The 19,985-nt window shown below is 43.3% G+C and overlaps 1 protein-coding gene across 1 annotated transcript in view; it reads left to right on the top strand.

Annotated features, from left to right (window-relative positions):
• WNK3 (WNK lysine deficient protein kinase 3) overlaps positions 1 to 19,985 on the top strand; it is a 114,851-nt gene continuing 94,866 nt past the window's right edge. Inside the window, exons 1-2 of the mRNA XM_055003282.1 lie at positions 1 to 75; positions 18,379 to 19,031. Of these exons, the coding sequence (XP_054859257.1) occupies positions 18,510 to 19,031 (522 nt within the window). The 5' untranslated portion in view covers positions 1 to 75; positions 18,379 to 18,509. The remainder of the gene's footprint in view (positions 76 to 18,378; positions 19,032 to 19,985) is intronic.

The following is a 19,985-nucleotide window of genomic DNA, read 5'->3' as shown; positions in this document are numbered from 1 at the left end:
GGGCTGATGGAGAAGAGTCCACAGGGCAGGAGAGCTGCATCCCCCTTGGCACTCAGCCACCCCTTCTACTCTTGGGTAAGGAGGGGGGGTGAGGCAAGAAGGATTCCCCCCCCCAGAGTGAGGTGGGTGGGGGGGAATTAGTGAGAGAGAGGAAGAGGAAGGGGGTCTGGGCGGCTTTTTGTGCATGTGACTCCAGTACGTCTGGCTGGATCAAAGATGGATGTGAAGATGCAGAGGACCAGGACTTGGGAAGGAATTTCTTTGAAATCAACAGGACTCGGTTCCCCGAAAAAGGTGTCGCCTTGGGGGATCAGCGCAGGCGTGCCGGTGTGTTTGGGGGGAGGAGGGGGCTTAATAAAGCCCTGGGATTCCCTGTGCGAGTGGAGTTTGGAATGGGAAAGACAGGTGTGTGCCTGGCGGGGTGGGGGTGGGGGATGGACTTTCTTTGTCGGGCGAGTCTTGTGCTCCGGAGGGATGCGGGAAGGAGAGACGCTCGAGCTAGCATTTTATACTGATCTCTTATTTAGCGCGTGTGGAGGGCACAGGCAGACTGTGTGTGTGTGTCTAGAATTCCAATGGGCGAGATGGAGAAGGACCAGCCTCGTTTTCTTTTCTGGGCTGATTTGTGTGTTTGCCTGTAATATTCCATAAGATTCTAACTACCACTCCCCCCCCACCTCCCCGCAATGTTGTTTCTGTTACGGTTTGGTTATATATACTCTGCTGTTATATGGAACTGACCTCATTCTGCAAGATTTCTTTTAAAGAGCTTCTGCGTTCAGTCGTGGCATTTCCTCCACCCCTAGGAATTTTGCAGACTGGATCCAACAGTGTTTGCCCCCCTCCTTGCCCCAAGGAGGGGAAGACATCTCTGCGGAGAGAAGATTTATTTTGAAAGAACTGACATTAATTTAGCTCTGTCGGTGAAACATCTTTTTGTGCTCAAGTTTTATCACCACGTTTGTCTGGGGAGCCGCTCCTCAGAATGAGGCATGTGGTCCCTCTGGTCCTGCAGAACCCAACGACCAGAGAACTTATCTACTCCCTGTGACTGCTTCCCCCTTCCTCCTCTCCTGTTCCACACACTCTGGCCCATTGTGGGGTTTCTTGGGGATGACCTGGTAGTGGTGGACCATCGTCATGCCGTGTTCTTTTGAAGTACTAAAAGCACACCACTGGCGTGAAGGAAGGAAGTGTTGAGATTCTGTAACAGTGTCAGATCAAAGTGTGTTTCAGATCCAGGGTGCCAAAGGCTTCTGTGTGATTTGTAACACAGAGGGAAGAGTTCCAAAAAGAGTTGAGACAGGACGTCTTAAAGCAGATGCCTTAAAGAGCCCGGAGGAGGAGAAGATTGCCTGAAGTGCTTCCAAGAACAATTAAAATCATGCTGTCTTTTGTAACCCTTGGTTTTTAAACCATCATTGGTTTTCAGCCATCATTGCCCCTGATGCAAACAGCCTTGTGTCAAGAAGAGCTTTTAAGGAACTCTCTCCAGGACACTGGAGAACAGAAATGGCTGCAGCTCTGAAATCTGGAATTTCTCCCCCATGCCTTTGGGCTTTGAGTGGCTAAAGGCAGCTTTGTCTTGAAAGCTGTTTTAGTAGTCCCCCCCCCCAAAAAAACCCCCATCCCTGAAGGAGGGCTTCTTCACCCCCCTTCTGGTCATGCCGTGTTTCATTGGGGAAGAATATTTTGCAAAAAAAAAAAAAAGGCAGAGTTGGTCACTTTGGTTCTGGGTTCCTTTCATTCGCAAGTTACTTTCATTCTCCATGAAGTTCAGGTAGGAGCTAGGACCTCCCCCACCCCACCTTAAAAGCAAAGTGAACTCTGTTGAAATGTGGTCTGCTGTCCAAATGGGATTGTCTAGAGAGAGAACCAATCTGAAGCTGGTTTCTGGATTATGTATGTGGAAGTGAAGTCCCTGCAATTTGGCATTTTGGATGGCCTCAAGGAGATACAGCATAGGGTGAGATTCCAAGGACCTATCGTGCCATCAGCTATGTGGAAGGACCTCTGGTGGATTTCATCTTCACAAGGAGGGGAAGGAGCACTGGTGTTCCATAAAAGAGAAAAAACAACTTGCTTTTTCATAGCCGTATTCAGTTAGAATAGGAAGAATCTGATGCTGAATCACTGTTGTCAGTGTTTGTGTTGCCTTACATTCTCTGTTTTGTCTTTCTTTGTCCAAAATGGTGTGAGGATGCCAGTTAGAAGAAGAATTTGAATTATTGTTAGGTTGCTATAGGAATGCTCACTTTAAATAAGAATCATGGTGAACATATTAGGCTGTTTTTAGAGATGGGTATGAACCGAAATATGAACCAAAGTTCATCATGAACCAGGCCTGTTCGTGGTTCGTGAACCAGCGGTTCATCAGAGCCCATTTCTGACGAACTGCCATGAATTTTAGGGCGGTTCGTTTGGTTCATTTTTGGTTCGTCACTGCAGACAGCCTGGTGCCAATCAATCAGTTTCCTAGGAAACAGGGGTTGGGCTTTCTTTAGACTTTATGCTGACCCAGAAGTGGTGAAGTGGCCCAGAAGTGACATTTTTACTAACCCAAACGAACTAGTTCGTGAACCGGTGCAGGTTCATGAAAGTTCATGGTTCGTGAAATGTGACGAACCATGAACTGCATGGTTCGTTTTTTTTTCCTGGTTCATGCCCATCTGTAGCTGTTTTGATTTGTACTCTGAACCCAAATACTGCTTTTGACCAAAAGCCAAATTCTTTACAAGAGGTTGGGTGGGTCCGTTACAGATAGCCTGAAGCAATATAGACAATATATTTTGGTAAAGTTAACAGTAATAATTATATCTAATCTAGTATATTATACATTTTAAAAAATTGTTTACAGATGTCTTTCTGTGTCACGGCCAATGAAAACTCTCACAGAAATCTAAGACAGTGAACACAAGTGGATCAGTGTACCATTATGATACCTGGTTGGCTATATACATCTTTGAGAAGCATTGTGTTCTTTAAACCAATAATAAATTTTAGCCTAATAGTTTCCATACCTCTCTTGACATGAGAGGTGGGTATCCTTTGGCAGGATCCGGCAGTTTTGGTCTTCTCTGAGTTCAGGACAGAAGATACTGCGCTTTACTCTTTCAGGCCATTGGAATGACCCATTTAAATTTCACTGTTTGGTTCCCTGGAGCCCCTTCTCTTTGGGGATAGCATGGCCTTCATATACCCTTTTCTTTTGATATTCCTGAACAATATCAAAACAATATGTGAACAGTACTAACTGTTGTTGTTTTGTGTGTCAGTTACAGTTTTGGCTGGGGAATTCATGATTTACGGAGTTAAGGAGATTGTGAACCTCTGGTTTGAGGCAGTTGAATTATAACTTATGTGAATGTAATGGAATGTGAGTCTGTGAATGGGTGAGTGGAAAACAGAATGGTGATATAAGTGGACCCCAAAATATTCTTCCATATCCAGGACATATCTTGTCTTTTGTTGTCTCTACCATGAGTGAAAATAGACAGTAACTTCTGCCACATTCCTTAGTTCCTGGATGCCCAATTGCGATTAATGAACATTCTGTTCCCATCCAGTTTAGTATAAACTCCCCTGTCTCAAACACTATATAACTTCTTGAAATTTATAGGCAAACTTGTTTCCAGTCTTGGGAGTCGCCAGTTACAGTACTTGGTAATGCACTCTTCCCAAAGTAGTAAACCACAAAGTCACAGCTGTTTCATTCTCCTAGAGCGGCACATGTCCATGAGGGCAAGGCACTCCCTTGGTATTTCTGACGAGGGTGTTGCATTGAGGAGGCGCTGACGTTCTGGCAGACAGCGGACGATCCGATTTTCCTGCTAAACTCCTGACTTGTCCAGCTACCTACATGGTTAACACAAGGAAAGACTGGCTTTTTAAATTTGAATGAAAATACTGACATGACATGTTGTACTCTTTATTTATTTATTTATTTATTTATTTATTACATTTACTTTAAAATTGGAATTCAGTTTTGCAATGGGCCTCCTTCAGAAGTGGAATAAAAAAAATTGGTGGGTTCTTTTTATTTTAAGTACATAGCATATATTTATAAAACACTTTATGAAGGTTAAAACTGATCAAATGCATAACTGCAGTAATTCTTACCCTTATAAGTTAGATATTAATATCCCTCAAGAGTAGATGAAAGGCTGTGGTTGAGTGAGTGGGGCTATAAATGAATTCATGGCTGGGACATTTGAACTAGGAAACAAGCTTGCTGATGACGTCTTTGGTTATTGCTACACAACTGCAGCTTTCATTCATGTTGAAATAGTTATTTAAGATGTAGGAAGGTGGTTTGTTCTCCGGTTACCTTCTTGACTTAGCCAGCAATTAGATGTTCAGTAGCTGTTAGCCAAACCTCCATCATGCTTCTCTGTTCATTTGTGTGTGATTGTTTAGTTGTGGAAAGCATCCCACGCTTGTGTGCCAGCTCCTTTTAACTTCATAGACGTGCCGATTGTTAATTAAAATCTATACAGTGCTAGGAGAGTTGAAGCATCTTGGACAGTTGATGATGAGCTTGGTTTCAAATGGAGAGTGCAGAAGGAATCTTTAGAGGCCAACAATAGTTTAATTTGGTTCCTCATTAAGGGCTAGTCTGTGAATGGGACAGTGGCAGGTTTGTTTCCTTATTTCTTTCATGCTTCCGTGAATAGTTCATTGTCCTAAAAAAAAAATTAATAATTCTGAGATTGACTGTTATTATACCTTGTCTGCACCGGCTGGGGTTGTGAGCTAGATATTTAGGAAAATGGACAAGATTTCACCTAAAATGGGCTGATGTATAGACCTGCATTATTTAAAAAATCCATCAGGCTGTTCTGGATCTGAAAATTAAATCCATTGTCCTTCCACAACACATGTAAATCCACTTATGCCTCTTTATACTTAACCTCCAGTACTGATTAACCCTATAATGCATTATTATACAAGGCTGCTGGATAAGATGCTCCACTCCAAATCTAAATGCACAACTGAAGGGACAGTTTGGTTATGCAGTGTTAGGTCAACTAACATAACGTTGAGGTTACGGTGACTTCAGTTATTGCAGTTGTTAGCCCAGCTGACTGGAGTATGTGGGGTGGGGATTCCCTTGCAATCTAGAATATGGTTATCAATTGTATTTTGATTGTTCAGCTAACCTGCTTTTTCTCTCTGAAGATAGTTTCAGGGTGGCGGCGGCTGTGTTGGTCTGCAGTAAAAGAGGAAGATTCAGGTCCAGTAGCGCCTTAAAGCCCAGCCAGATTTTCAGGGTAGAAGCTTTCAAGAATCAGTTACCTGATGGAAAGAGCTTTGACTCTCAAAAGCTTGTACCTTGGAAATTTTGTTGGTCTTTAAGATGTTATTGAACTCAGATCTTGCTCTCCTTTTTTCTTGACTGTCTAGCAAAATTTTATTCTGTATTCAGTCATAACTGTCTTTGTGAATCAGATCTATTCACTATTGTAGTGTTATGTGCTAAGGATAGCTAGCTACTATGCTCTGAAAAAGTTTGTACATTATTTAAACTATTGTGGTAGAAAGTGCTCTCAAGTCATAGCTGATTTACGGTGACCCCTGTTGGCGTTTTCATGGCAAGAGACTATCAGAGGTGGTTTGCCATTGCCTGCCTCTGCAAATCTGGTCTTCCTTGGAGGACTCCCATCCAATTACTAACCGAGGCCAACCCTGCGTAGCTTCTGAGATCTGACCAGATCAGGCCCGCCTGGGCTGTTCAAACTATTAGCTTTATGTAATCTCATCAGTTGTTCCATTCTGTTAAATAGTTGAGATTTTGAGAATGTAACTGGAAGAGGCATCGTGAAGGAAAGCCTGTTTCTGGCCATCAGAAATCTTGCCTGGTGGGAAAAAGTCTTCATCTGAGCCAGGGCCGGAAGCAGTTGGCTGCGCTTAAGGGAGATATCCTGGGTTGGATAGTCTTGTGTGGAGATAGCGTTCGTTTGTTTCTCGTTGAACTTCCTGCAAGAGTGGACTTGCATTGAATGCTCCACAGAGCTTTATCCAGTGCTTGTCTTCTACGAAGATCAGGAGAGATAAGGCACAGCTTCCCTAGGTGACTTACTGTGTTTCTCAATCATTCCTCCAGCTAGGAAGCTTTCTGCTTTTGGTTGATTTTGCTTCAACTCGGGTCTACTATCTTCGGAAGCAGCAATAAACAGCCATGTTTCCTCTTCATAGATAAACAGGATAACGTAGATACTGGAAATTGCCACTATATTCTCTTGCCCTCACCCCCACCCTGGTCTTTGATTTTTCTAAAAGTAGCCATGTCTTTAAGTCTGCCCCCATATGTCATGCATCATTTATTTATAGTTTCCTCTCTGATATATTGATATGTCATGATGGCCAATGCTGGCTAAAATTATTCTAGTTGAGACACAAGTGCTGAGTAAGGTCGGTACCGTGGTCTGTCCTAGCCTGCTCAGAGCAGATCAACCCAGAATTGCCGTGCAGATGTGCCTTTTTTCTGCAGCATGTAGGTTGCAAATTATTACAGACTCTGAGATCTTAGGAGTACACCTGTTTTCTCTCATTTTGCGTACTTACTCAGCTTGTCTTCTCAGTGGGTAATTGCTGAATTGTAAATTTATTTCTTAAAGCCAGATAAAGAGTAAGTGCTTTCCCTTAGTATTTTAAAATCTGTTTTGCTCATTTTAATCTGGTTACATTACGCATGTTCAGTGCTTTACCTGGGGCCTAGGGTCAGGCTGACTAAGACAACCACTACTAAATAAGTAAAAAAAATAATTAGCCCCTTTATTTTCTTAGCCACATAATAGTCATTGTCTTTTGAAGCAATATTATAATGAAGAAATTGAGTTCTTTTTTTTAATCACTGACTTTTTAAACAATGGGGTGTTTGTATTAACAGTGGCTCCTTTGCAGTTAAGCGTCGTCATGTGAATGTCCCAGGCTCAGCTGGCCTCTGGCCCGGAGAGCGAGCTGCGGATGGTATGCCATGTGGCTGCACCTGTTCGCATCTGCTTTTTGTACCATTTCTGCCAATGACCTTGGCAGGAGAGCTGCACCTGTGGATTCCCATTTTTTTCCTCTCTCTTTTTGGTGATGCCAGAGTATTTATTAATAACATAACTTGTTATAGTGTGAGCAAGTCATTAAGATTAATTCTCTTAACATATTTCAATGGAGAATTTGTTTTAGCTGTTTGATCCCATAAAGTGTGCCATGGGCTATTGAAAGAACTTCATAGGCTCGCTTACGGTGTAAGCCTAAGCAGAGTGACTCCAGTTTAAGCCCATTGATTTCAGTGAGTATGGCTAAAAAAGATTTCTTGAGGTATTCTCTAAAACGATGGTGGCCAGAGCTACGCAGGGTTGGCCTTCGTTAGTGATTGGATGGGAGTCCTCCAATGAAGACCAGGGTCGCAGAGGCAGGCAGTGGCAAACCACCTCTGATAGTCTCTTGCCATGAAAGCCCCACCAGGGGTCGTCATGAGTCAGTTATGACTGGGGGGCACCATGCACACACATAGTATGCATGCAGTGTATATGCTGCAGTCCCGAGAACAGGCATACACTCCCTTTCTTTAAAGTCTTGGAGTAATTCTGACTCTAGGCTGTTAAGCTGAGAAGTAGGCAACAGTGCAGTGTTGTGGAAGCAGGTGGAACTGTATGCCTGACTGTATGCCCACAGCAGGACCTCCTGCGATTGTGCCGTAACTCTTGTATTGCTGGTTGTTTGCCTGCCATCTAAAATTTCTTCTTCAAGACTTATTTTAAATGTTTAGATGTCGACTTAAATAAAAAGGCTCCTGTGGCTTATAAAAGTCTTATATTCTAAGTCCCTTTGTTCCACCGCAACAGCTTTGCTCATCTGAACGGGTCTTCTGCAGATATCAGCCTGCAAATGGGCAAAATCAGCTGCTGTCCATACATGGGCATTCTCTGTGGTCCCCCCCCCCCCAGTGGAATAGCCTGCCTGAAGAGGTTAGGAGAGCTCTTGCTCTCTTGGCTTTCTGCAAATTATGCAAAACTAAATTATTCAGGAGGAGTTTTTCACTCAGATAATAGGGCTGCGCTGTAAGAAATGGTTCAGACAGATGCTTTAGGAAAGGGAGAGGGTCTCTAGACTATACTCATGGGTACTGTCTGTTGATAGTTTCCACATCATTTAATATGTCAAATTATGTTTTGTTTCAACAATACTTCATCTCTGTATTTGGAATTATGATTGTTTTCAAATTTCTTCATTCCATAGCCTATTGTATTGTTTACTGAATGTCCCATCAGTTGATCACAGAAATGTAGAAGCATATTGCTGGAAGGGACCACAAGGGTCATCTAGTCCAACTTCTTGCACAGTGCAGGAAATTCACAGCTATCTCCCCCCTTCGCCTTCCTCAATGGCCCCTGCTCTATGCCCAGAGGAAGGCAAAAAACCTCCAGGATAGCTGGTCATTCTAGCCTGGAGGAAAATTCCTTCCTGACCCCAAAGTGGCAATCAGCATTACCCTGGGCATGTAAGAGAGGGCCGTGGGAGGCCTGGCACCGGCTCATCCTTTCATGCTCTTCATACCGCCTAAAATCACATTTGTGTTTTAGCTACAGCATCATCCTGCTGACTCACGTTCAGTGTATGAACTACAAAGACTCCGAGATCCTTTTCACATGCACTGCTGCCAAGACAAGTCTCCCCCATCCTATAATTATGCCTTTGATTTTTCCTACCTAAAGGCAGTACGTTACATTTTTCTCTGTTGAAGTCCATTTTGTTTTCCAACATGTCAAGGTCGCCTCAAGTCTTGATTCTGTCTTCTACTGTATTTGCAACCCCTTCCAATTTAGTATCATCTATCAATTTAATGAGCATCCCATCTGTTCCTTCATCCAAGTCATTTAAAAAGATAATAACAACAACAACATTAGATTTATGTACCGCCCTTCAGGATGACTTAACACCCACTCAGAACAGTTTACAAAGTATGTCATTATTATCCCCACAACAAAACACCCTGTGAGGTGGGTGGGGCTGAGAGAGCTAGAAGCTGTGACTGACCCAAGGTCACCCAGCTAGCTTCAAGTGGAGGAGTGAGGAATCAAACCTGGTCCTCCAGATTAGAGTCCCATACTCTTCACCACTACACCAAACTGGATCTCAGTTTGGTGAACTGGACGTTGAACAATAAAAGTCCAGGGACAGATCCCTGAGGCACTCCACTTCTCGCTTTTCTCCAAGAGGACAATGAGCCATTTACAAGCACTCTTTGGGTGTGATAGATCCAGAGGAGGTAGCCGTGTTAGTCTGTAGTTGCAAAATAGTAAAGAGCCCAGTAGCACCTTTAACCAACTTTATTGTAGCACAAGCTTTTGAGAGCCACAGCTCTCTTTGTCAGATGCATTGTCAGCTGTGATTCTCGAAAGCTGATGATGCATCTGACAAAGAGAGCTGTGGCTCTCGAAAGCTTATACTACAATAAAGTTGGTTAGTCTTAAAGGTGCTACTGGACTCTTTACTATTTTGGGTGTGATCTGTCAACCAGTCACAAATCCACCCAACAGTGGTAGGAGCCAAACTACATTTTACCAACTCGTTGACAAAAATATCATGTGGAACCTTATCAAAAGCCTTACTGAAATCAAGATGAACTATGTCCACAACATTCCCTTGATCCAACAAACTAGTAGCTCTCTCAGAAGAAGGAGGTAAGATTAGTCTGATGTGACTTGTTCTTGAGGAACCCATGCTGTCTCTAAGTAATCACGGCTGTCTTTTCTAAATGCTCAAGGATGGACGGACTGATGATTTGTTCCAAAACCTTTCCACGTAGGGACGTCAAGATGACAGGTTGGTAGTTACCTAACTCCTCCTTTTCCCCCTTCTTGAAAAGGGGGACAACATTTGCCTGCCTCCAGTCTTCTGGCACCTCACCTGTTCTCCAAGAATTCTCAAAGATGATAGGGGCTCTGCAATTATAACAGCAAGTTCCTTTGGTACCCCAGGATGCAAATCATCTGGCCCTGAGGACTTAACTGCATTTAAAGAACTAGGTGTTTATGTACCATCCCATGTACATCCCATCCCTAGGCTGCAGTTTCTTTCTTTTATCATGTGTTCTCTTTTTGCCATGTTGAGCACAGTTCCCCTTGCAAGAGGAAGGCAAAGTAGGAATGGAGCAGTTCTGTCCTTCTGTCCAAGTAGGAAGGCAAAGTAGGAATGGAGCAGTTCTGTCCTTCTGTCCAAGTAGGAAGGCAAAAGTAGGAATGGAGCAGTTCTGTCCAAGCAGGAAGGCGAAGTAGGAATGGAGCAGTTCTGTCCTTCTGTCCAAGCAGGAAGGCGAAGTAGGAATGGAGCAGTTCTGTCCTTCTGTCCAAGCAGGAAGGCGAAGTAGGAATGGAGCAGTTCTGTCCTTCTGTCCAAGCAGGAAGGCGAAGTAGGAATGGAGCAGTTCTGTCCTTCTGTCCAAGCAGGAAGGCGAAGTAGGAATGGAGCAGTTCTGTCCTTCTGTCCAAGCAGGAAGGCGAAGTAGGAATGGAGCAGTTCTGTCCTTCTGTTCAAGCAGGAAGGCGAAGTAGGAATGGAGCAGTTCTGTCCTTCTGTCCAAGCAGGAAGGCGAAGTAGGAATGGAGCAGTTCTGTCCTTCTGTCCAAGCAGGAAGGCGAAGTAGGAATGGAGCAGTTCTGTCCTTCTGTCCAAGCAGGAAGGCGAAGTAGGAATGGAGCAGTTCTGTCCTTCTGTCCAAGCAGGAAGGCGAAGTAGGAATGGAGCAGTTCTGTCCTTCTGTCCAAGCAGGAAGGCGAAGTAGGAATGGAGCAGTTCTGTCCTTCTGTCCAAGCAGGAAGGCAAAATAGGAATGGAGCAGTTCTGTCCTCCCTTTGTCATCTGTTAAAATCTCACTTTCCTCTCCCTGGTCCAAACATACTGAACCCTTTTTTCTTGTATTTAGCATCTCTTGCTAGCCTAAGCTCATATTGAGCTTTAGCCTTTCTAAACTCTACAAGTAGTGATGGGCATGAACCGAAATACGAACCAAAGTTCGTGATGAACCCGGCAGGTTTGTGGTTCGTGAACTGGTGGTTCATCAGAGTCCATTTCTGACAAACCGCCACAAACTTTAGGCTGGTTTGTTTGGCTCGTTTTTTGGTTCATCGCTGCAGAAAACCTGGCGCCGATCAATCAGTTTCCTAGGCAATGGGATGGACTTCCTGCAGACCTTCTGCTGACCCAGAAGTGGCCTTCTGTTGACCCAGAAGTGACGATTTGCTAACCTGGATGTGATGTTTTCATGAACCAAATGAACCGGTTCGTGAACGGGGGCAGGCTCATGGAAATTTGTGGTCTGTGGTTCGTGAAATGTGACGAACCACATGGTGGTTCGTTTTTTCTCCGGTTCATGCCCATCTCTGTCTACAAACACTGGCAATTTGTTCATATTTATCCTTGTTTGTACTGCCCTCCTTCCATTTCTTAATTCTGTTCAGCCACCTCTCCGTGTGTTCCACCATGGCAGCTTCTCTCAACTGAACAGGGCCTTCTGCAGGGCCACCCCACAGACGGGCAAAATCAGCAACTGCCCACACACATGTTTTCTCTGTGGTAACCCCCACCTTATGGAGTGGCCTGCCAGAGGTCAGGAAAACTTCCACTCTCTTGGCTTTCCACACACTATGCAAAACTGAATTATTCAGGAGGGCTTTCTACCCAGATTATAGGGCTGTATCATAAGAAGTAGCTCAGAGAGATGCCTTGGTAGGGGTAGGGACTCTGTTGGGGACTGTCTGCTGATATAGACGTGCCTTCTAGGGAGATTTCTGTGTTGCTAAACTTGCCATGCAAATTAATTGTGCTTTGTTTCAGAAAGATATCAGCGTAAATGGAATCTCCTATGATCACTTGTGTCCTCCTGCCTCTTAGAAAATGTTGTAATCATCTGTTCTTGGAATGCTCCATCCAAGTCCTCTGCCTGTCTTAGTGGTCTGTAGCAGACTCCCATCATAATACCGCTCATTTCTTTCTCCTTTTATTTTTACCCATAGCTCTCAACTGGCCTTCCATATTTAGATTCAAGTATTTCCTCTCAAGTATATATATATCCTTGGCCTATAATGCTGTTCGCTCTCCCTTCCTTGTTGCTCTGTTCCTTTTAAGCAAGTTACACCCTTCAATCCTAATGTTCTAGTTGTATGTCACATCCCGTTAAGTTACATTAATGCCTATTTGGTCATAGTTGCCTTCCTGTGTTAAGACTTCAAGTTCCTCTTGTTTGTTTCCCATACTCTGCATGTTATTATAGAGACATCGGAATCCGTGACTGATGTGCCGCGAGTGCTTCATAATTGTCCTTACCTGCAAATCGGTGGGTCTCAGCACGTAGGCCCCTCCCTGCTCATCGTTCGTGCTCTTATCACCAGTAACTGCTATCGTGCTAGTTTTCGGGTTTTTGTTTCTCTCCCCCACAGGATTTAGTTTAAAGCCCTCCTTACCAGATTTGCGAGGCTCCTGCCAAACACATTTTTCCTACCCTCGTCAGGTGCAAACCCTCTCCCAACAGAATTGCTTCATCCGTGATTTAGTCCATGGTCTAGGAAACCAAACTTTTCCTGATGACGTCATCTGCATAGCCAGTTATTTGTTTCCAGTATTCTGTTTTCTCTCTTCCTAAGCAACAACCCTCAATAGGAAGAAGTGACTAAATCACAGCCTGCGCTCCCAGGTCCTTCCACTTTTACCTAGAGCCTCACAGCCCTTTTTTCAATATGTTCTGGACTGTTCTGGGCAGTATCATTTGCTCCCATGTGGATATGCAAAAAGGGGGGATAACCTGTTGGCTTGATGAGTCTTTGCATGCCTTTCTGTCACATCCTGGATGCATGCAACTGGTGGACAGCATACCTCTCGAGATGACAGGTCTGGTCAGGCACACTTTAGTCTCTGTCCCGCTCAGTACAATCATCACCAGACGTCTCCTGTTTTGGGGCAGAAGCACAAGTCTTGTCATCCACAGGGGCCTGAGAAGCTTCTTTTTTACTCCGAGGAGCTAGTAGTCCAGAGTCAATATCTATGGGAAAGTCCTGGAACTGATTGCTCCAGGACCTGATTTTCGTGCTCCTGTGGGTCACATATTTCCTGTCTTTGATGCTCTTTGTTTTGCTAAGATACCTTCTCCCTCCTGTTGCCCTTTCAAGAGTGCTTCATGAGTTCTTTCTAAGAACTGTTCGCCTTTTCTGATAAGCCAGAGTGTGGATAAATGCGCCTTAAGCCCCTTAGACTTTGCATGTCCCTGTTTCAGCTCCTTCACTAGCCATGTTGCTTCAATCCACGTAGGAAGTGGGCCAGACTTCCCTGCACTCCCCTCCAGCTCTCCTTCCAGACTCCCAGATAAAACTTCCTGCTTGCTCCTCCTGTTTGATCGCTCTAGGTCACGAGCTTCTAGGTGTGTGAGGCTATGTGTACAGTAGTGAAATGCAGACACACACACACCCCGTCCCAACTCGTACGGACTTGGAGTGTGTAATCTGCTTTGTGTCTCAGTGAGAAAGGCAGACTATACATAACAAATTAAAATAAATCCATGGTTTAAACAACATTTTCTTCAGTTTATGAAATTCCTGGCGATTTGGGGGTGGTGCCTGGGGAGGAATGGGTATAATGCCATAGAGTTCACCCTCCAAAGTAGTCATTTTCTCCAGGGGAACGGCTCTTGGTAGTCTGGAGATCAATTGTCATTCTGGGGGGGAATCTCCAGGTTTCATCTGCAGAATGGCACAGTTTCCCTTTTTCTTAGAGGCGTTCCCTAATTGTTCCTAATAGTATCATGGCAGTTCACAATCCTACAAGAGAATTGCACTGCAATCCTGAACAGTATAGAAGTTAATATAATGTAAATGGAGAGAAATTAATACAGGCAAAACTTGAAGGTCACTTATTACAATGCCAGTCATGGAACAACTTAAACCCTATTCATGCATTCTCACATGGAGTTATACTCTTGGCCTTGGTTCGGAATGTGCCATCTTTCTGCCCAGTTTCTCTCCCAGTTTCCTTCTCCTCTGACATGAGTACATGTAAGTTTCCTAAATGGCACATATAGTAGCTCCCCAGGAAAAATGGCACAGGTGCAAAGGTTGAAACCCGCCACCCCCACTCCCAGAATCTGAAAGAGGCCACCAAGTGATAGTCCCGTGTTGCTGGAATTCTCGGCATACCGTCTTCGTAAAGTCCAGTCCCTCTATTTTCAGCTTCTTTTTATAGCCAAAATGTTTGGATCCATTTTTTTTGTGTGTGGAACTTGGAAGGTAAAATGATACAAATAAAAGACCTAACAAGAGCCTTCAAAAAGATATAGCAGTGGCAGCGTGTGGAGAGTAAATGCCCCGATCACAGAGACGTCTGTACAGGTGGTAAAAAGTGATGGACGAGTAAAACATATTAGAAAAGAGCATAATTGTGCTAGAAATGTGGGAGCATGATCTTTACGTGCCTATATAGGGTTGGGGTGTTGTATATATTCAAACTTTTGCCAGGGGGTCGATAATTCGGATGCAGATACTGATAAGTCACAAATTGCTAGTAGATCCCCAATTAATTTTTCTAAATTAAGGTTGGGAAGAGGTGTCATTCATTCTTACCAGGAGTTAATTGCTTCTTTTTAAAAACTAGTTTCTGATCAATGGACACTTGCCATATATGTTTTCTGACAAGTCTACAATGAAGGAGTTTGCCAAATGCCTTTTGAAAATCAAGCAGCGCAGCATCTACTATATCAGTTCTGTTCACATACTCTTATTTCAAAAGTTGATGAGGCAAAACGTTCCTTTGCAAAAGTCATGTTTCTTCCTCCTAGGCAAGGCTTGTTCTGTTTGTTTAATTCCCTTTGTTTTTATGATGCTTTTCACCAGTGTATCTGGACCAGAAGTTAGTTTGATGGATCTGTGACTTCTCGATCCCTTTTTCAAAACTGATGTACTGTTAGCTACTTACCAATGATCCAACGGGCAGGCTGATCAGTTTCAGATTTTTGTTATAAAGGTCGACTGTAACACCTGAGGTTTTTATGATCTCGCAGGTGAATGCCATTCAGCTTCAGTGAGGTGTCAATTTTGAATGTTTCAGTTGCCTCTAAAAAATCATTCTTGAACTTCTTTAGGTCTTTCTGTCCACACTCCCAAGAAAATTGTTAACATGGAGTTCTCTCTCCAGCTCCTCCTTGAAAAGGATGCAAACAATTAATTTAGTTTCTCTGTAATTTCCTGTCTGTTTCCAGCACTCTTATCTATTTGTTGACATCTGATAGGTCTGTGGTGTTTCTTGCTTCTGGTGCATTGAAATATATGCTTTTAGGCCTTTAACAAATTATCAGGTATTTTTTGCTTATGTTATTGCCAATTTATATTTATTTTGCCAAAGTTTGTATTCTTTTAATTTTTTTCTTTATTAGGGCAGGATTTCTATTTTTAAAGGAAGCCCTTTGCTGATATAGTGTCCTTGATATCTCTGTTTAACCACATTGGCATCTTCTTGGATGTGTTTGTGCTCATTCTAGCTATGGCATACATTTTGTTTGCATTTAACGTAACTTACAAGTTCTCTGAAAGTTCTCTCTCTGAAAGGAGCGCCTTCTAACTCTCCCTGCATTTCCTGTTATCTGTCCTCCAGCATTGATATCAAATGACTGGGCCGTTCCTTCATCCTGTTGGTTTTGATCCTTTTCTGGCCACAGTGTCTAATCGTGCTGACATCTTGCGCCAGGTCCTGAGTGCCAGTTAGGCATAAATCAAGGGTCAGCTCCTTTTGTTTCAGTTCCCTGGCTCTGTTCCCAGCATGGTCGTTTATCATACCTAGAAATTCTGTCTTTGTGAAGACCCAAATTTACCTTTTATCTAGTCAGATTTGATGACATTTGTTCCATGATCCTTAACAGGTATACTTAGAGTCAAGCCCCTCCACTGGCCTGGATAGAGGAGGAGAAGGGAAGACCGGCTCCCTCCCTATTAGAACCGTCCACCATCCAGTTTTAAAGTAGCAGATTGACTCCCTCCCAGTTAGCTGATTGCTGCAGTATATCTTAAACTACATACTGTATTTTTGTGCTGTTTGTTGATTTTAACTGTTTTTAAGATGTAAATTACTATAAATTTTTATTTGATGTAATCTGCCCTGGACCTGCTTGTGTGGGGAGGGCAGAATAAAAATCGGAAGTAAGTAAGTAAATAAGTAAATAAATAGTGAGTATATTTAAGACAGCGGCCTAGTGACCTGTTATTTCTAATTTGGTTGCTTTCTTGATTTTGTTCTGCATTTCAAGATTACCACAGGAGCTTTTGTCAAAGTGGAAAAATTATGCCCTCATTACATTTTAAGATCAGTTTTCTCTATCCATAATAAATTTATCTCTTATAAGACTTCTAATTTACTGGCTTTGTGCCTTTTTGGACACATATGGCTGTTCTGATGCACTGCCAAACAATAGTTTGATGCTACATAAACTGACTTTGTGTTTGCATAGTTGCATGCAGGGAGGGCTGAAGGCCCTTCTTTATTCAGGCTGCAGTTACAATCCCAGTAAAGCACTGCACATAAAGGAACTGAAGGTAATATGCAACTTATGTATTATGGTTGCACAGCACATGGGGTGGAGACCCCAGACCCAACCTTTGTATTTCATAATGTGTTGCATCAAAGAGAAACAGGACAGGGGCAGACCATGAATTAATGTTATGCTGTGGGCTTCGTGGTCCCTCCAATGCCACCTACTTTGTTGTTTCTAGAAATAATGTATGGATGTCATTGTGCACAAGATTTTTTATATACAGAGCTGTGGTTCTTGAAAGCTTATGCTACAATATAGGTGGTTAGTCTTAAAAGTGCTACTGGACTCTTTTCTATTATGTGACTCTTAGTTACATGATTCCAGAACAAGTGGGTGATTCTGTATCCACCCCCAAACACCTTGCCTTCACAATTTTGCAGTTCTTCAAGGAAGCATCATCCAGCGGGGGCCGGGACTTTGAACTGTGGCTGGAGGGATGTTCAGAAGTCATACGGGCCAGCTCCCCGTGGGTGTGCTGTGAAAATGGCCTTCCTAGGATCCTTCCCCTTTGCTGCTGCACAGAAGGCTTCCTCAGGGTCGTCTCAGGTTGCTGGTGTGCTCTCTGAAATGGCTCCAGCTTCTTTCCCCACCCTCCACCCTAAAAGTTTTGTTGTAAGATTAAGCAACCTGTGCTAGTTTGGATTGTTTCAGAAACCAATTACAGACACAAAAGTCTTTGATTACTTAGCTAGAAAGAGAAGTGGAGGATGTTGGCTGAGTAGATGTGCCTGCGTGGCAACAACGTGCCTACCAGATTTGTAAATAAACCCGATACATAACTGTTAGTGTCTTTGGGGATTTGAACAGAGTCCATTAACTCAGCCATTCACTTGAAGTTTTGTTGTTGCGGCGTGCTGGCAAGTAAATGCATTTCCATTGGGCACTGAACTTTTCTTTTTTACGGTTGAAAGCTCTCTTTGGAAAAAAAAGCCGTCCTTTAACCACATACAAAATCCCAAGCACTAGGCTCCATAATATAATGTTCTAGCCGGAAATACCAGTTTATCTGGACTTAATAATTAAGCATCCACAATACACATTGAGAATATAAAAATAAATTGCTTCTTTCATTGAATTTATAAGGAATAATTGTAGCCAAGGAAGGCTAAAGCAGAGTGGAGTCTAGGGACAAGCTGTTAATTTGCTTCTGGTTTTGCCTGCAGTATTCGGATTTTGGGTAAAGAAGGTTGGGGGTTAGGGTTGAAAGGGTTTTCTGTTCAGTAAGCAGCGTGACCTCGGTTTGTAGATCATCTTGTCCTGTTTTTACTTTGTGGTTTTGAATGGAGGAAATCTTTTAAAAATATTTTTATACAGTTCTGGGCATGATGAATTTATAATCTCAGCTGAGGTTTGTAAATATGTCAGCAAAATGGGAATCTTGCTTTTACTTAGATGTAGGCAATGCTGTAATACGAATCATACATTGAGAGATGCAAAGGCTGTGTGAAAACTTTAGCATTCAGCTTTGGCAGTGCCTGAATTAACTTGCAATTGTTGCGTGTAAAGGGTCGGGAGGGGGAGAGAAATATCTAGGTCAGCAAGTTCTGTTCATTTGTCAAGCTGTCAAAGGCATTGTATAAAGTGCTATAACATGATGAGATACCAAAATATTGGAGCCAATATTATACAACATATAATTTATATTGAATGTAACTCTTACAAAGTTTAGCAATGAGGTTTAAACAAAAAAGCTACATTTGAGTTACCGGGATTAAGTAAAGCTAGACTAGTTAATGGAAGCTGAATTTTTGTGTGGCTGCTTTGCATTTTACCTTCTAATATAATCCTGTTTTCCTCCTTTCCTCTTGTTACAGGTTGCTATGGGAAACTTATGATAATCTGAGAGGAAGTAAGCCCCAGTAACATTGCAGCTACTCATGATGTGCCTGAAGTGAAGAGTATGGGGAACACTTAACATATCCGAGTGCCAAGGTTCTGCTGTGTCATGGCTACGGACTCTGGTGAATCAGCCAGCACAGAGGAACCGGAGAAACCCAATGGAGTTCCTTTGGAATGTAGGGACCTCTCTGTTGACGGCACTTTGACCATGGAGGCTAGGACCAAAGAAGGGGTCGACACGTCTGCCTCTGTGGCAGCCACAGAGAGGAAGAGGTTTTTCCGAAAGAGTGTGGAGATCATGGAGGATGAAAAGGTCTTCGAGCCTGCTCCAGCGGATGCACCGGAGCGGTTTACGGTAGGCGGACGGAGAGTCAGCGATCTGGCCGCCAGCACCCTAGTGGCGGGGCAGGAGATCAGAAATGAACATGGCTTGAAGGTGACTTTGGAAGCATCCAAGGAAAGGACCAAGAAGGAAATAGAAGAGGAAGCAGAGATGAAGGCTGTGGCTACCTCACCGGGTGGAAGATTTCTAAAATTTGACATTGAACTGGGGAGAGGAGCTTTCAAAACCGTATTCAAGGGTCTGGACACAGAAACCTGGGTGGAAGTTGCGTGGTGCGAACTGCAGGTCAGTGCAGATGCTTTCCATCAGTCACCTGTACGCGTTCATTTTGTGCGTGCAACTGTATGGTACTTAGAATGTGTGATTTGGTCCAGCATTTGGGAGGCTTACATTAGGAGACGTCTAGGAATCTGGTGGCTGGCGTGACCATGCTGTGGAGCGTAGGCCGTTGCCTCTCAGGTGAGATCAAGCAGCCAATATGAAATATTGAGAAACCTAAAATGCTCTTAAAAGGGCAAGTTAGTAATCCTTGCAGCTGTAGTTTTGAACTTGTGGCATTTCCAGTTATCTGCACAGAAGATAGATGGAGCCTGTCGGGACACAGATACAAGTCTCTCAACCAGTTCTTATACGACTTCTGAAATTGTAGCAGTTTAGATAATTTTTGCCCAGTTCATGGCAAAAAAATGGGAAAACATTTTTAAAAAATAAAATAATCTCAAATCAACACATAATTCAACAAAAATACAGCTTGCACGTTAACTCATGTAGATTGTCATCAGTTTATTCCAGTTGCATATGATAGAATCTCACCCGAGGCATTTGGCATTATTTTATGTAAACTTTTATGATGTAACTCTCTATTGATGGTGTTGGGTAACTACCTTCTCATTCAACAGATATGTGTTGTCTTTGGAAAGGAGTGTAAGAAGTATCAGTTTTCCAAACAGATACTTCTCAGGGCCAGCTTCTTTTTATTTTTATTTATTTATTAAAACACTTCTGCCCCACCTTTCCTCATAGTTCAAGGTGGCTTACAGTAACAGACCAAAAACATTTATAGTTAAAACCAAAATAGAATAACTAACCCTAAATCTCTCCCTCCCCGTCTAAAACATGCCCGCCATTCAACCCCCACCCCCAAGCCCTGGCAAGCAGACAGGCCTGGCAATGTGTCCTGAATATCTCCAAGGAGGGGCTCCCCTCACCTCCTCAGGGAGCCCATTCCACAGAGCAGGC

This window comes from Eublepharis macularius, chromosome 19 (assembly GCF_028583425.1).
Source record: "Eublepharis macularius isolate TG4126 chromosome 19, MPM_Emac_v1.0, whole genome shotgun sequence".
Taxonomy (NCBI): Eukaryota; Metazoa; Chordata; class Lepidosauria; order Squamata; family Eublepharidae; genus Eublepharis; species Eublepharis macularius.
The sequence above is the reverse complement of the archived record's forward strand: the minus strand, read 5'-3'. Positions and strand labels throughout refer to the sequence as shown.